The sequence below is a fragment of the Monodon monoceros genome, unplaced genomic scaffold (assembly GCF_005190385.1).
Source record: "Monodon monoceros isolate NGI ecotype Baffin Bay Population unplaced genomic scaffold, NGI_Narwhal_1 Super_Scaffold_18, whole genome shotgun sequence".
In the NCBI taxonomy this organism is placed as follows: domain Eukaryota; kingdom Metazoa; phylum Chordata; class Mammalia; order Artiodactyla; family Monodontidae; genus Monodon; species Monodon monoceros.
In genome coordinates, this window is record NW_021703774.1 from 70,999,741 (window position 1) to 71,017,080 (window position 17,340).

At 54.9% G+C, this 17,340-nt stretch overlaps 1 protein-coding gene across 1 annotated transcript; it reads right to left on the minus strand.

Annotated features, from left to right (window-relative positions):
* Positions 1-247: 247 nt before the first annotated feature.
* Positions 248-9,281, minus strand: LOC114897883 (immunoglobulin superfamily DCC subclass member 3). Its single transcript, XM_029226941.1, has 12 exons — positions 8,711-9,281; positions 7,923-8,168; positions 4,903-4,988; positions 4,334-4,448; positions 4,090-4,248; positions 3,784-3,949; positions 3,247-3,491; positions 2,769-2,933; positions 2,496-2,684; positions 2,278-2,385; positions 1,321-1,376; positions 248-322 (listed from the first exon to the last, which is right to left on the minus strand). The coding sequence occupies exons 1-12, from the start codon at positions 9,279-9,281 to the stop codon at positions 248-250; spliced, it is 2,181 nt and encodes a 726-aa protein (XP_029082774.1).
* Positions 9,282-17,340: the final 8,059 nt, after the last annotated feature.

Here is a 17,340-nt window from a genome sequence, read left to right on the forward strand (position 1 = left end):
TGCAACATGCCCTGAAAGATCTGGAACCGCTCTGTCTTACCATGTCATCACCCCCACTTCCCCAGGTTTTCCTTTCAATCCAGAACATTAACCAGATCCTAATTTATTTTTTCCATTTTGGTTTATTTCCAACAAAGCTCTTAGACCAGGCCCACCCAGAGGAGAGGATGTTACTTCCTCAGGGACCTGAAGTTTGGGGCTGTTCTTAACCTCTTGGTCCCCTGCCACATTTATTAGTTAAAGCTGCTTACGCCCCTTGTGCAGTTGGGGAGGGGCAGGGCCCAGCCTTGCTGGAGGTCTTGTCACTGGTATGAGCATCATCCTACAAGAGCACAGAGGAGACAGTGTTTGGGGTCCCCCTAAGACCTGGGTTTTCCTTCCTCCAAGACCCTACCCCCTTTTGGGCACAATACTGGACAGCCTTGGAGGGAGGCAGATTGAGGGAGAGCCTGGGGTTTGGTTTTAGGTTTGTGATAGAGCTGGACGAGGAGGGACAAGGAGGCCAGGAGGGCCATAGGTCAGAGGGAGGAGTGGGGAAGAGGTGGTCTTTGGACACCTAGAATTGAGGGGAATAGATGTGTGGGGTGCTCCACAGCATCTGTGCTCATTCTACAAGGGATTCAAGGCCACCAGAACCTCAACGCAAACTAATATCTCCTTTCAAAAATAGAAAAATGAGGAGGCATGCCTCCCAAAAGGGGTCAATGCTGTGGTTCTGGAAAGGGGGAGATGGGCATTTGGTTGCTCAGAGAAGCAACGTGTGTGAGCTTAGATGTTCAGAACTCTTCTCATGTTGGGACAAGGGGGCAAGGAACTTGGCAGCCCCTTTGTCCACCTGCCTGTTTAGACCACCAGGAATGCAGGTTGCCTGTCCCTGGTCAGACTCCAGCTTAGGCATGAGGAGACAGATTTCAGACTGGGGGTTCGGGTTGGAAGATGGAGTTGCTGACAGAGCCCCTTGCCCTGAGTCCCCTTCTTGGTGGGGGTGGGGGGCGGTGCTTTAAAGCTATATATCTTTGGGTAGTTCATATTTGAATCAAGAGGATATATTCGATGGGGTTTTGAGGGAGGACTAATGGGTTGGAGAGTACTCCCACCTGACATGGTTTAGTTTGAGGTTATTTGGTGTGTTGGGGAAGACACAGAGTTCCCCATTTCTTGAGGAGAAGGGAGAAACAGAAATCACAACCTCTTCTCTCGCCCTATGGTCAGACCTGACCCTCCCCGGAGGGGGGCTTAGGGACCTTTGGTTCTTTCTTGACTCCGGGGTGGCAGGGAAAGGTGATGTAGATTCTTTGGTGGGGCCGGAGTTAGTGGCACCTGGGAGGGAGCCAACTTGGAGGGCCCTAGGCTAAGGGCGGCTACTCCACGGTCACCTGAGAGGGAAGGCGGTGATCAGGCTTCGGCCCCAGAGCCTCAAAGCACACTACTTTCTCCTTCCCAATCCCCCTCACCTGAATCCCCCTCACGTGGGTGATGAGTTCAGTCTTCTCCTCCGGCTTCCCTCCACTCGGAGCCTGGCCTCTGCAGCCCCCAGCTCTGTCCAAGGCAGTCTGAGGCACTGCCCAGCACTCTTGGGACCCCTGTCTGCAGAAGAGGCTGCCCGGATAGGGAGGGTCAGCACCCTGACCTGTCTGGGGCTTCTCTCTGGCTTAGCATCCATCGGTCCCAGCCTTTCATCCTGTTCCATACTCCACAGGGGGAGAGGCTGGGCCCCTTCCTCGTGCACAGGATGGCAGGGATCTAGCTCTGGCCCACTTCTGCCACCCGCCCTCTGCCTCGGGAGCCCCAGTGCTCTCTGCCCCACTTCCTGCAGCCCACCAGGCCTCCTCCCACTTCTGATGCCACACAGCTGTGAGAAGAACTGGCCCTCCCTCTCTGCCTCAGTGTCCTTATTTGTAAGACAGATTAGTCAGGGATAAAAGCCCTTTCTTGCTCTTTGGGCCTGTGCCACCATAGTGCAGACTGTCTTCCTAGCAGTTTTCCACATATAGCCATCCTGGCCCTTACCTATGTCTCCAGCCCAGGAGGAGGCAAACGATGAGGGCAGCCAGAGCCCACGTGGATGCCCACCACAACCCCAGGCAGTGAGCTCTTCTCATCCTGGCTGCAAGAGCACCCAGCCTTGGACTCTGGACACGGTGCCATCTGTCAGAGGACCAGGATGGAGGCAAAGCTCAGGCCCCTCCTCCTCCCTGAAGACTGACAGCCGTAGGTCCTATGGGAAGAGCCTGCTCTGACCCCGGGCCTGCTACCCTCCTACGGGACCCCACTCACCAGGGGTGGCTAGGGGCACTTCACGCAAAGAGACAACATGGGCACTGCTGTTGCCATCCCCGTTGCCACTGAATGCCTGAAGCTTGATCTCATAGAGGGCGGCTGGCTCTGCAAGAAGCAGGAGATTGTGAAGGGAACAGGCCTGGCTGGGCCAGGAAGCTCAGTGCCTGGGGCAAGACCACACTGAGGAGGGGCCCCAAGAAGGTTCAGGGCCTCACCCAGATCTGTGTAGAGGAAGGAACTGACAGTGCTAGCCAGAAGCAGGGGCCCCTCAAAATGGGCAGCGGGCAGCTTGCAGTGAAAGAGTTTGAAGCCCTGGATGGGCCCCAGCTGGGATGGCAGCTCCCAGGAGGCCTGAACAGAGGTGGCGTTGAGCACTTTGGTGGAGAAGCCAAGGGCAGCAGGGGCTGCAGAGAAATGAGATGAGCTGCTTGGCAGCCCTGTCTGCCTGAGGCCAGGGGCTGTACAAGGCTGGAGAGGGTGTCCCTCACTGCTGCCCATGGTGGAAGCGTGGATGGAGGCAGGGTCCTGGCTGGCACCCTCTGGTGAGTAGGCCCGCAGGTGGATAGAGTAGACCGTGTCTGGCTCCAGACTGGAGACGACATGCTCAAAGGTGCCTTTGCCCACGGCCTTTTGGAGCTCCGGGCCAGCTGGCTCTGAGAAGCAGAGCAGCTTGGCAGCCAGCATCCCTCTCCCTCACTACAAACATCCCCCACCCCCACAAAGTGGGCACAAAGCTTCAGCTAGGTCTCCAAGGAGAGCAGGGAAGGGGGCTGTAGAAGTCGGGAGCCAGGATGAGAAAGGACTGAAGAGCAGAAGGAAGTACCAGAGGACCACAGGTCCAGAGGCCTGGCCTGTGTCCAGACAGGTCTGGGGGTCACTAAGAGTGAGAGAAACTTGCCCAGGGACACCCCCAGTCGGGAGAAGTGGGCTGGGGTCAGGGATTCCCGTCTACCCACCCACACCCACCTCCAACTGGCCGGAGGTGCAGCACATAGCCAGTGATGTCCCCACTGGAGGGCGGTGGTTCCCAGAACACTCGAATGGCAAAGGTGGAGCGAGCCATTGCCTGCAGACCCCTGGGGGCAGGGGGTGGCTCTGGGTCCCCTGTCACAGCCAGGCGGGTGCTGGCCTGGTTGGAGCCCGCGCTGTTCTCTGCCACGCATTGGCAGATGGCCTCGTCCTCTGCTGAGATCCCCGCCAGCATCAGCGTGCTAAGGGAAAACAGACGTAGCCACTGGGGGCTCCTTCCCGCCAAGTCCCCTGCCCTGGTTGGGTGGTGAGACCCACAGACCTGCCCAGAAGCAAAAGGACACACCACCTTGTGTGGACATTGCTTGTATGGAGCAGGCAGGGCAGAGCCTCCCGTGGGTAGGGGTGGATGCAGGGGGTTTGTGTGGGTGGTAGAGAGTGTTGTGAGGAGGTGGGGCTGGACGCCTGGGGCAGGTGAGGATACATCAGCAGTCATGCAGGGTGGAGGGTGCGGGACGGGGGTACTTCAGGTACCTGTTGTTGTGGGTTAGCCAAATGTTATCCCCAGGACTCAGCCCCTTCCCATTCTTCAACCAGGCCAGCTGGGGCTCGGGGACGCCCTGGGCCATGCAGGTGAAGATGGCGCTGCTGCCTGGAGGCCTGGACAAGGATTGTGGCCACTGGACAAACTCGGGCGGAGCTGGGCAGGCAATCGCAGGTGGAGGGCGCCATGAGGCCCGGCCTCTCACCTTCCTCCTGCCCCTGCCCCTCTCCCCATTCAGGTTCCCATGGGGGGATGAGGCGCCCCAGGACCCTCCCTGGCCGGCCCTTGGGGCTCACCCTGCACGAGCAGGACGCCCTGTGCTGTGCGTCGGACCCGGGTTCCCGGCCGATTGGCCGCACAGACATAGACGGCTGAGTGCTGGACCGACACATCGGAGATCATGAGGTTCCCGGTGCCCAGGACTTGGATGCCCTCTACGCCGATGGATTGGCCATCTACAGGGAGACGAGGGGTCAGAGCTGCGAAAGCGCAAAGTGCTGGGGGCTCCAGGAGGCGGGGTGGGACGGGGCGGCTTCACACCCAGGCGGCTCCAGGAGACCAGTGGCCGTGGGTGGCCTGTGGCGATGCATTCCAGCACTGCCGTTTGGTGCACCGTGAGTGTCAGGTTCTGAGGTCCAGACAGAAACTCGGGCTCCTACAGGAGCCGTGGGGATCCCACTGTGAGGTGGAAATAGCAAATCGAGGGATCAGGCAGCAGTACTCTCCCCCTGCACCCAGGACAAACTTTTGCTCCCGGAGGACCCTTCTAGTCCTCAAGTGACCAGACCCCAGAGCAGGTGCTATTTTACTCCTGGTTTACAGATAAAGAAAATCACTTGCCCAAGGTCCTATGGCAGTAAGCACAGGTGTACCTCATTTTATTGCGCCTCGCAGATACTGCGTTTTTTTTTTTGGTTTGTTTTACAAATTGAAGGTTTGTGGCAATCCTGCGTTATCAGATGATGGTTAGCAATTTCAGCAATCAACTGTTTTTTAAATGAGGTATATGTACATTGTTTATTTAGACATAGTGCTATTTAATAGGATATAGTGTAGTGTAAACATGATTTTTATATGAACTGGGAAACCAAAAAATGTATGTGACTCACTTTATTGTGATATTCGCTGTGGTCTGGCACGGAACCTGCAATACTTCCGAGGTCTGCCTGTATCAGGGCCAAGCAGCTCTGGTGTACTAAAGCAGGCCCCAAGTTAAGCTGGAGGGGCGGAAAGAGGAGAGGGTGCCGCTGGAGGGCCTGCAGCAGTGTCAGAACATGAACGGCCAGGTAGGGGGCCATACCTACCTGGGGGGATACCCAGGGGCCCAGTCCCCTTCCCTAAGTCACCCACAAAACTGGCAGGAGACCCCTCCCTCAGAAAGAAAGCCAGGCCCCCCCTGAGAAGAAAGCGTGTCTCAACTGCTCAGAAGGGACGCCAATGTTTTTTGAAATACACTGCTGTTTGGGTCTTCATTTTATGCCACCCTCTCCAATTTTATTAGGTTATTCAACGAATCATCACTGGGGGGCTGCCGTACGCCAGGCGCTATTCCCACACTGGGAACAAATACCTGTGAACAACAGGGGAAACAGGCCTTTGTTTTCCTTTATCCAGACACCCCCCATTCTTGCTTTACCACTTTGTATTTTATGAGACTTTGCAACGTATCTTTAACCTTTTCATAAATGTCCCTTATTAAGAACTCCTCTGGGGACTTCCCTGGTGGCGCTGTGGTTAAGACTCTGCACTCCCAATGCCGGAGGCCCGGGTTCGATCCCTGGTCAGGGAACTAGATCCCACATGCATGCCGCAACCAAGAGTTCGCATGCCACAACTAAAGGAGCCCACTAGCCGCAAATGAGCCCGCCTGCTGCAACTGAGACCTGGCGCAACCAAATAAATAAATATTTTAAAAAAAGAAAAAAAAAACTCCTCGGGAATTCCCTGGTGGTCCAGTGGTTGGGACTCTGTGCTTCCACTGCAGGGGGCCTGGATTTGATCCCTGGTTGGGGAACTAGGATCCCACAAGCCGCACGATTAAAAAAAAAACTCATACAAAATTTTGTCTCTAAAGTGAAAGTTTCTCAAGGACTGGTATAAAGTCTTCCACATCTTCAAATCTGCCTCAAGGCCTAGAATAGTATTTCACCCATTCTCCGTTCATTCATCCATTCATCCCACTATCATATACTGAGGGTCTACTTTGTACCAGGCACTCCTCAGTTTGCCTTCCACAAGCTCTAGTTCAGGCTGTGGACTGTCTTGGAATGTCCTGGCCTTGGCCAAGGAGACCATGTTCCACCTGGTCAGACCGTTCAGTGATGTAGAGCTGGTCCATGTGATGACACTTCACACATCCCTGGCTGAACCTCTCCGTGTGCCAGGCATTATAGTGTGAGCCCCAAATGCATTGTCCCCTTTAATCCTCACTACGAGCCTGTGAAGGCAGTGATTGCTCCAAGTTTACAGATGAGGAAAGCAAGTGTCAGAGAGGTTAAGTAGCTTGTTCAACATCAGAGGGACTGGCAGAGGCGGAACACAAACCTGGACCTTGGAAGCACTGGACAGCTGACAGCATACCCCTCTTGCCGCTGTGAGCTCCTCGAAAACCTGGGAAATTCTGTGTCCCTGGCGCCTGCCCAGGGTAAGGCCTGCCCCAGGGAAGTGTTTTAGGAGTGAATGGCTGGGGCTTCGGTACCCAGCTCCTGTCCCTGGGGAAGAGTCTACACTGACCTCAGCTCCTTTCCTGATATTTAATATATAGGCAACCCACGAACCCTCAGCTACAGGTTGATCCTCTGCGCCCAGCAGGCACCTGCTTCTTCTCAGCTGCCTGAAGCTCTCTTGGACATTCATTTCCCCGCCTCTACATGCAGCAGGATGGAGAACCCGTGCCTGCCCGTAGCCCGGCATTTGGCCAGGAGTACTGATCATCATGGAAGCCTGGCATCCCGCCCTGCCCTCCTGCCCCGGATGGTTGATGGGAACAGGAAGTGGGAAGCCAGAGGAACTTCACCCGGGCTTCCCTCTGCTCTCAGGGAGGAGCCCCTGATCCCCACCCTTTGCTTTCAGTTTCTAAGTCAGCTCCAGAGCAGAGACACAACAGATCCCCCTCTTCCCCTTTCAGTCTTCAGTTTAAAAACTAAGCACCCTTTGGTGAAATTTTGCCTTGATGCTTGCCCAAGGTTCACTTGTTATCTATACTATGGGGCCCCCTAGTGGATGATTCAGGCACGCCTTTCCTTCACATCCCCGGTGGCATCTCAGCTTCAGGCTGTGGCGTCAGTCTTATCTCTGTTTCCTGTTAGGTGCCAACTCTTCAGGGGCTCTGCTGTGACCCTCACTTTGGGCACAAAACTCTCCCACCCCCACATGGCCTGCATTTGGGGTCGTTCTGGGTGTTTCATCTCAGGTACAAAGCTATTTTCATCCTCACCCCAAGGAGGAAACATGCAAATGTGCACACACACACACACGCATATGTACATCTAAGCCCACCACTTACAAACACAAGCGCACGCAGGCATCCACTCCCAGCCGAGACACAGGAGCCCACACTCAACCCATAAAGGGCTCCCACTGCTCTCTGGATCAAGTCCAAACTCCTTTTCATGATGGGCCTCGCCTACCTTTCCTACATCAATTTTTTGTTACCCTGAATTCTGCCCATTCTGTGGTCCAGCAGCATGGAACTGTCTGCATGAACTGTGCTATTCTCACCCTTGTGCTTTTGCACAAAGCAATGCCAGGAATGCCACCCTCTCCACCTTCCTGACCTTGGACTGCCTCTCTCTGCTCACCCTTCAACAGCCAGCTTGGTATAGCTTTCTCTTGAGGCCCTGAGCAGCCCTTGCCCACAGCCCCAGGCTGGGTTAGAGGCCCCTGCCCTGGGTTCCCATAGCACCTCCCTCTCTACTCAGTTGCCAGCTCTGGGAAGCCAGCGATGGACCGAGCCCGTTCCGCCTGCTTACTGCTATGTTCCCACACCCAGCACAGTCCTCATACGTAGTCGGCGCTCAAAACTATTTGTGCCACATACAGCATCAGCCACACCCACTCCCAGTGGTGCCAGCTCCCACACCCTCCTCTCTGCCCAGTGCCCACTCTGATTCCCCTGGTCCTTGCTTACCCTTCAGGATCAGCCAGGCATCCTGGCTGTGGAGGGTATTGGCCACACTGTGTGCCATGCAGCGGTAGGTGCCCACGTCAGCCCGGCTCACGCTGGTGATGTGGAGGATGCCACGAGGCAGCAGCGTCACCCTGAGGATGCAGGAGTCGGGGGTCCGTGGCTGTGCAGTGGCCCATAGCCTGCCACCCCACCACTTCTCGCTGCTGCTCACCGCTGGCTGGCAGTACTCAAGGTCGTGCCGTTGTGCTCCCAGGAAACGGAAGGCTCCAGCACTCTCCCGGATCAGGCACTGGAAGCGACTCCACCCAGCTCAACCTCGACGGACTCTGGATGTTGATGGAAGCGCGACAGACCTAGGGCACAAGGACCACCTGAGCATAGAGCTGGCCCCCAGCTCTGCCGCCAGCAACTCTGTCCCAGAGCTCCAGCTCCCCTTCTGTGCCCACGGCTGCCACTCCCTGCTGACGGCCTCGCTTGCACCCCTGCAGTCTCACGTCTGTGATTTCTTTGGGCCATAAGCACTTTGCCTTCCTCTACAACATTTAAAATTCTGTTTTACATTTGCACTGGTATCAAGACAAATATAATCCAGCACTGTAAAATAACAACACATTATTATATATTCATTATTATATTCACTTTTTCTTCTGGTGCCCTAGGCACTGTGCACACTGCGTCTAACAGCCAAGTAGGCACTGCCCAGGCCCATCCTGGGCAATTCTGTGCCCCGCGGGTGCCCCTGCACATTCTCGTCCCCCTGCCCACACAGGAGCAGCCCAGTCACTTACTTGCCAGCTGCACCCAGGCCCGCCGGCTCACAAGGCGCCCAAAGCGGTTCTGGGCCACGCAGTGGTACTCGTGGGCGCGGGAGGGGAGGCTCCAGCGGGAGGGCGGGGTGGCCAGATGCAGGGAGCCGTCGGGCATCAGGGTGGCACTGCTGTCGTTGGCCAGGGCCAGCCCATCCCGCTGCCAGGAAATGGACACGGGCGGCTCACCCTCCACCCGGCACGGCAGCACCAGTGGGCGCTCCCGCGTGGCCACCACGTCCCCCAGCTCCTGCAAGAAGGCCAGCTCAGAGCCTGCAGCATGACCCGCGGGGACAGCCAGCGAGGCCTGGACGCGGCGGCCTCCTGGGGCCCACCACCTCCCCTCAGTTTTGAGCCCCTCTCGGCCTGGGCGAGGGGTGAGGCAGGACTTTAGTTTGGGGGGACCTGGGGCAGCAAGGGAGGAGGGGGAGGAGGGCCTCGCAGTCTGAGGAGCAGGGCCGCCGTGATCGATGGCCTCTTTCAGCTGGGCCCTGGCAACGGGGAGGGGGCGGCGCGGGCACAATGGCGAGGCCAGGGGCCCAGGCGTGGGCATTGTGCTCCCCGGGGGACAATGAGGTCGTCCCCTCTCTCCCCCGCCGGCCAGTCTGCGTGTCTGCCCACAGGGTCAGCTTCCCAGGACTCCTGGCTCTCCCCTCCCACCGCTGCGACCCCAGCCGCTGAATGAGGGAAGGAGCACACTCACATACTCACAGACACACACTTGGACTGCAAAGCTCAACCTCACAGGCCACCCCATAACCCAGACAGTCTCCATCCCAGACACTCTCGCAGAGGATACAGACACAGGTCACACAGAGATGTCCCTACACACTCAAAGTCGCAAATACGCAACAGACACCAATGTCCCGGGCCCAGAAATGCACGAGCAGAGCTGTGAACCCACGTGCTTAGACGCCGACTACACGCACACACGTGGATATGGTAACTCAGCCTACAAGGCTGAGCAAGGACCTGCCCAGCGGAGGGCGGAGGCGGACAGCAGCCTTGGAGGGGCCAGAGACCACAGGCCCAGGGCTCGGGCTGCCTCGGGACACCTGCGGGGAGACCTCTTGACCCCTGCCTCTCCAAGACCCTCTGCCCGACAGCCCCTCCTGACTGCACAGCCCCCACTTTCCTTCCTGGCGAAGCCCAGAGACTGTAGCCAAAGTCTGCTCCCCCAGTCTCTGCCTCTACACAGCTCTTGCCCACAGGTACATACATACCTGTCCTCCCTGCTTGCCTACAAGGTTCCAGCGCCTCTGCTCTCATCAGCTCGGCGCCCCGCACCTTCCTCCCCCACTTTGCCCCCCAGCTCTCCCGCCCCCGTGTCTTCCCCCTTATCCTTCTGTTCACCTCTCCCACCTGGCCTTCGCCCACTGCCCCCCACTGCCCTCAGGCCCCGCCCCCGCACCCCAGTCTCGGAGCAGCAGCAGCCCTGGCCCCGTGTCTCCACAGGCCCGGCCCCCTCAGTCCCGGCTGCTCCCCAGGCAGCTCTGGCCTTCTGCCTTCAGCCTGGGGGCCCCGGGCTGCGGGCATTCCCGCCCCACACACTCAGGGGCACAGTGTTGGGGCTCTGGCCCTGCTGCGGGGAGCCTGGGGTCTGAGGGGGCCGGGCCGGAGGCTGCTGTCCCTGCTCCGTCTCCCCCGGAGCTGAGTCCCTCTCTGTCTCCAGCCTGAGCCCCTCCCCGCCCCATCCCCACTGCCCCCTTCCCTCAGGGCCAGGACCCAGATACTGAGACAACTGGGGCGGTGACAGAGGAGGGCTGCGGGCAAGTGAGAGGAGGGCAAAGCTGGGGGGTCGAGCCCGCCCCTTTCCCAGCCTCTAGAATCTTCTCCCAGCCTTAGACCCACCCCTCACTCCCTCTCAAACACTGATGAATGAGGTTCTGGGGGTGGGGAGAGGCATCTGCTCCCCTAAGACCAACTCTGGGGATCCAGGGCCAGAATGGGGAAGCCTGGGGTCTGATTTGGAGGTCCCGGGGAGGGGCGCAGAGCCCCACTCTCCTAGAGGAGTCGCCGTCCCAGGCGCTGAGCCGGGCCCAGCGTGACGGAGCTCATCCCATTAGTTTGGTCACGGCCCCAGCAGCCCCCTCACCATTCACAGTGTCACTTTCCAAAGCTGTCCTCTCTATTCTTGTTGGGACAATGGAGTGGGGCCTTCCGGGCCGGGGAGGTGGGGATCCAGCCTCCATTGCCCCATCCTGATAAGAAGAAAGAAACCTGGGCCCCTCCCCTCGCCGGGCTGACCATCTAAACATGCGAAAAGTGGGGGACTGCCCTTCCACCAGAGGAGCCTGGGACTCAGGAAGGTGCTGACGTTCAGACCTAACTATTTCTGTAGGACCTCCCTCCTCTAAACTGCAGCCTCCCCCTCAAAAGCAAAGTTTCTGGAAAGATGAGAGCGGGGGTTGTCTGTGAGAAAGGATGAGGAGAAAAAGCAAGGGTAGGGAATCTAGTTGGGGCAGAACACAAGGACACAAGCATCCAGGCCTCTGCCCCCAGAAGCTCCAGCCAGTCTGGCCCCTGACCCAGTCTCCCCAAGTCCCCTTCCCCTCACTCTTTCTCCTTGGCTTTGCCCAGCTTAGGCTGTGCCCCTCATCTCTTCAGAACAAAGCCCCATCCTCAGCCTTCTCCCTGGCAGGTTCAGCCTCCTCTTGGGCTCCCCACCTCCCGCACAGGCATTCAGAATCGACTCATCCGACACTGCCTCTCCCAGCTCAGGCCCCTCCTCCTAGGCCCGCAGTCCTGGGGGGTGACTGAGCCTGGGCTACCCCTAAATGAGATTGCCTTGTGGGAAGAGAGCCTGCAGCCTCCCCACTGGGCCTTCCTCACCCAGCCCTGCATCTCTGTCCCAAAGCCTCCAATGCAGGTTCTCACCCCTTCCCTGGAGTGGCCTCCTGAATCGGTGCAGCCTGGAGAGGGAAAGGATCACAGGCCCTGAGGTCAGGAAGACGTGGTTCAAATCACTTACAAGCTGTGTCCTTTGTAGGCAACTTTACCTCTCTGAGCCGGCTTCATTGATAAAATGGGGGTGGACGGGATAGAAACAACCTCTCCCCATGACTGGGAGGATTAAGTGAGGCAAGGGCTTAGGATAGAGTGTGGCTCAGGTGAGCATTTGCAGCACTTAGTCTTGCCCCACTATCTGGTTCTCCTCCTGTCAAAACCCCTCTCCAGCACCTACTAAGAAGATGTCTCCTTATCTGCTGCACTTACCTTGTCACCTCCTAATGCACACTCCAGAGTGGCCCACAGGACAAAGAAGGACCAATAAAGAAGACCTGGGTTCAAGTCCAAGCTCTGTCATTAACCAGCCATCTTGCCTTAGGCTGGTATCCCTCACCTCTGAGACATGCCCCCCTGTAAGATGGGAGGAAGGGCAAGCCCGCCTTTCAGGGTTGTGATGATCAGGTGAAATTCTTTGTATTGACACTTTAAGGGCCAAGAGCCACTCCTCCTCCTCCTTTTTTTTTTTTTTGCGGTACGCGGGCCTCTCACTGTTGTGGCCTCTCCCGTTGCGGAGCACAGCCTCCGGACGCACAGGCTCAGCGGCCACGGCTCACGGGCCCAGCCGCTCCGCGGCACGTGGGATCCTCCCGGACCGGAGCACGAAACCGTGTCCCCTGCATCGGCAGGCGGACTCTCAACCACTGCGCCACCAGGGAAGCCCCCTCCTCCTCCTTTTTAAGAACAGTTTGAGGGATAATTTACATACCTTAAAGTTCACCCATTTAATCTGTACAATTCAATGGCTTTAGGGTATTTACCGAGTTGCACAACCATCACCACAATCGATATTTTAGAACATTTTCATCACCTCCAAAAGAAACACTGTATCCATTAACATTTCACTACCCGTCTGCCCCCTCCTTCACCCCTGCGCCTGCCAGGCAACCAGTCTACTTTCTGCTATTTTCTGTCTTTGCCTATCCTGGACACCTCTTCTAAGTGGACTCATACTACATACGGTCTTTTGTGTCTGGCTTCTTTCACTTAGCATGATGTTTTCAAGGTTCATCCACGTAGTGAACATGTATCAGTACTTCATTCCTTTTTATGGCTGAACACTATTCCATTGTATGGCTATATACCACATTTGTTTATCCATTCACCAGATGATGGACATCTGGGTCGTTTCCATTTTTTGGCTATTATGAATAATGCTGCTGTGAACATTCATGTACAGTTTGTGTGGAGACGTGTTTTCAGTTCTTTCAGGTACATTACCTAGGAATGGAATTTCTGGGTCCTATGGTAACTCTGCACTTTGAGGAACTGTCAAGCTGTTTTCCAAAGTGGCTACAGCCAGGTACATTCTAAGCACTTCATTTTATAACCCTCAAGACAGGGGTTAACTTTATTGGTCCCAGGACCCTTTAAGAATTTGGTGAAAGCTTCCCCCAACCCCCAACCAAGGAGACTTACATTTGCCTACACCCCCTGAGCCCCAGGTTGGGAGGTGCTATCCCAGGAATATGGCTCCGAATAGCGTTTTTTCTGGCCACACTGTGTGGCATGCAGGATCTTAGTTCCCCGACCAGGGATCGAACCGGCACCCCCTGCAGTGGGAGCCCAGAGTCTTAACCACTGGACCACCAGGGAAGTCTCCCGAATAGCCTTGATGCTCAGGAAATGCTGGCAGGATTGAACTGCTGAGAGCTGCCCTCTTTTCCTCCCTCCCTGACAATTAAAAATTGGCCCAACCCTGAACAGCCGCAGGCTCTCCTGGAACAACTTCCCGGGAAGGTCCACCTAGCAGATGAAACCCTTCTGAGGACTCCTCTAGCACACCTGGGACGGTGTCTCTTTTCTCTCTCTCTCCACAACCCTCCCCTCACCCAGGATCTGTATCTCTTTTCATACCCTTTTTTCTTCCTCCATCTTTCTCTATCTCCGTCTCCCCATCTGTGGCAGGCGGATGAAGAGATCCATGTCTCTTAACTGAAGAGATGCATGTCCTCATCCCTGAACCTATGAATATGTTTGGTTACATGGCAAAGGGGAGTTAAGGTTGAAGATGAAATTAAGGTGACTAGTCACCTGACTTTAAGAGAAGGAGATGATCCTGGATGACCCAGGTGGGTGCATGTAATCACAAGGGTCCTTAGAAGTGGAAGAGGCTGGCAGAAATCAGAGGGAGAAAGGTCAGAGTGATGTGATGGGAGAGGGAGCCAAGCTGCTGTTGCACATTTTGGAGAGGAAGAGAACAGAGAGGCGAAGAACGCGGGTGACCGCTAGAAACTGGAAAAGGCAGGAATGGACTCTCCCCTGGAGCCTCCAGGTAGGAATGCAGCCCTGGGAACACCTTGCTCTTAGCCTGGTGGGACCCAAGTCTGAAGTCCAACTACAGAGCCCTAAGACAGTAACTCTGTGTTGTCTGAAGCCATTACTTCTGTGGTAATTGGATACAGCATGTAGAAAACTCTACAGGATCCCTGTATATTCTATCACCAACACTGTCACCTCAACTCCTCATTTCACCTCTGCATGGGTTTCTTGTGCATCTCCCCAGCTGGAGAGTGAGCTCCACCAGGAGACTTCACGTGATCCCCGCTGGGTGCCCAAAGCCAGAGCAGGTGGCACTCCCTGTCAGCACGGGGTAAAAGGAAGATGAAAGGAGAGCCAGCCAGCCTTGCAAAGCCATGCCCGACCTCCCTCGGCTCTGGTGCACATCCTTCTCTCTCCTGCGCAGAGCTGGGCGGAAAGCCTGGGGAGGCTGCTCCCGCGCATGGCCGGCGCCTGTGCCCCAACACCGCCCCGCCCCGAACGGTCCCTCTCCTACTGAGCTCTCCACGCCCTCGGGGGTATTGTCCCCACCCTGGGACGTTTCTTCCGCAGGACCTGATCCCAGGCAATCCCTCCGCTGCCCACCCGCCCCCACCTCGCCTTGGCCCTTGCTGGTCTCTAGCGCCCCGCACTCTCTGTTCCTTCTGCTGGGCGCATCTTCCCTCAGTCTTCCCTTTCTTTGCTGAAGCATTTTCAAATAAATCCTGGACATCATCTCATTCCACACCTATATACTTATGTGCATCTTTTGAAAAACACTTTTTTTTTTCCGTAGCTGTAATGTCATTATCATATCTAATAAAAGCAATGTTACCAAGTTCAACCTCCTGCTCTGGATTGGTTGGCCTGCCTCGCAGCAACTGGGTGAGATGTTGGGACAAGGAGTAGCGACTTCATTCAGAAAGCCTGCCGACTGAGAAGGTGGCAGACCAGCACCCCAAAGAACCATCTTCCTAGTTAGAGTTCTATACTAAAAGGGGAGGGGGAAAGTCCTGGTTCCAGCCAGACTCCGAAGGGGATATGTCAATTTCTTCCTGCAGCCATTCCCAGGTGGGAATGTGAGCTAAACAAAGGTATTTTACCTTAAGGTTCGTTACCTGGGATGCAGGGTTCCCATTATGTATAATTTAAGTTTATAGGCAACATCCCTTTAGTGATTAACTTTGTATTCTATTGATATTATAAGGTCCTTTCCTATTATAGTTCCCCACTGTCAATGACCCATTCCACAATCCTGTGTGAAAAGGGAGGAAGGCCGCTCTACTCTGCTGAACTGTGCCTACAAAGAGGTGATTATGGAATGGAAATTAGAATCGTTTAGTCAGTAGTACATTCCTCTTTCCTTTTTTTATCGACAACCATTTGAACCTGATGAAACCCCTTAGCCCTTTGTTGTCTAATTTGTAGTCAGACTTGGAGTTTTGGTTCCAGTTGCCCGTACATACCTATTAATTTTAACTTTCTGACTGTGCCATAATTATACAAGATTCCTGTGCTATTCATCTGAGTAAGATTAAACAAGTAGGTTGACCCTTCTCCAGCTACAATGAAGTTACAGTCTCAATACCTTTTTTTTTTTTTTTTTTTTTTTAAGAGCGACCTTAAGCCTTCAAAGAGTTCATAAACCCATTGCTCTCCAGGCCTCTTAGGAGTTGGGCTGTTTTCTGATGACAGTGGTGCTGCTTTAATCCGAGTGTGAGGAATCCACGGCTTTACCCCAGCTAATCCGACAGACGAGTGCACGGGAAGTAATACGACATGTGGTCCTGTCCACCTTGCAAGCAGCTGGTGTTCAGGCCCTTGTTCTCTCCAAGTTTTAAGCAGGACTCAAGTCTCCTCTGGGTTGGAAAGGATATGCTTCAGTTGGATAGGCAGAGCTGTTGGAGGTAAACTCAGGAACAGAGGTTAGTATAGTGCCCAAAGCTCTAACATAATTGACAGCTGCTAGGTCTTTCAGAGCATTTATACATTCTTCTGCCCAAGCAGACACCTGGAATGGCCTACCATACAATATATCAAAGGGGCTTAATTTAAGCCTGCTTCTGGGAGCCACTCTGATCTGTAGCAGGGCAACTGGCAAGACCTTATCCCAAGTTAAATTAGTCTCCTGACATATTTTAGCAATGCTCCTTTTTAAGGCAGGATTCATTTTCTCGGTTTTTCCTTATTGATTGTGGTCTCCAGGATGAATGTAGTTTCCAGTTCATGGTAATGATTTAATCCAAATCAGGAGATAATTTCCTTAAGGAGAGTTTTAACCACTTTGGAGGCTTTTTTTTCTTTTTTGTGCAGATGGGATATGCTTCCACCCATCCTGAGACAGAGTCTAAACACTAGCAGGTATTTGAAGTTTCCTGCAGCTCAAAGCAGTCAAGTCTACCGGCCAGTCCTTGGTGGGGCAGGTTTCTCTGTGTTGGGTCCCTGTCCTCCGGGGAGGTCTAACAGCACTCTCTGGGTTATTTTTAGCACGAATCATGCAATTCTGAGTGACTTGCTGGATGGTCTTTTGTAGGTTAGGCCCCCTTGCATAGTTTTGACTCCACTGTAAGGTGGCATCTCTCCCATAATGGACTGTGCTACAGCACAGTGTCCAAGAGGGCCTGAGGGATCAAAACCGTTCCTTGTGCGCTACATTTCCAGTCAGGCGAGGTGTGATCAGAATGAAACCCTACTCTTTGGTCCTCTCTTTGTCCTTTTCTGAATATACCAGCTGGTATTTTGACAAGTCAATCTGTGGGAGAAGTGATCCTATCATGGCTCGATAACCACCTTCCTTTGCTGCCCTCTTTGCGCTTGGCCAGCTAACCAGTTGCCTTTTCCATGGTGAGGGACATCGAGGTCCCCTAGTTGGCATTCTAGAGGTAGTAAGAACGAACGATTTTGTACTTCTCAGGAGACTCCAGTGACTGGGATGGATTGAGAGGTCTTCTGTGCCGCTTTCGCACTCACCACAGAGGATGCTGTACCTGTATTTATCAGAAAGTCAACCAGCTCATTCCCCACTGTCAATTTCACCTGGGGCTCCTGTGGTGAAATTGGAATTGGGTGCCTCAAGTCCAATAGGGCCTCAAGTCCAAGGGAGCCCCTGGGCCACTTCATTAAATCAGGGTGTTTCTCTCTTTCCACCTTATTGTTGCAGGAAGGGGGACGCCCTTCCACGGTCTGAGAGTGGGTGCTTGTCTAACACTTGGAAATGAATTGTCCGAGGAGACACATGTGCTGACAAAGCAAGAGACTTTATTGGGAAGGGGCGCTGGGGCGGAGAGCCGCAGGGTAAGGGAACCCAGGAGGACTGCTCTGCCACGTGGCTCGCAGTCTCTGGTGTT

Bases quoted from the DNA above. Each gene is read 5' to 3' on its own strand.
- LOC114897883 (XM_029226941.1), bottom strand. From the start codon at position 9,281: ATGCCCACGCCTGGGCCCCTGGCCTCGCCATTGTGCCCGCGCCGCCCC. The intron at 2,934-3,246 runs GTGGGTGTGGGT...TCTGCTTCTCAG, and splicing joins GCACCTCCGGCCAGTTGGAG to AGCCAGCTGGCCCGGAGCTC. The intron at 2,386-2,495 runs GTGAGGCCCTGA...TGCTTCTTGCAG, and splicing joins CTTCCTCTACACAGATCTGG to AGCCAGCCGCCCTCTATGAG.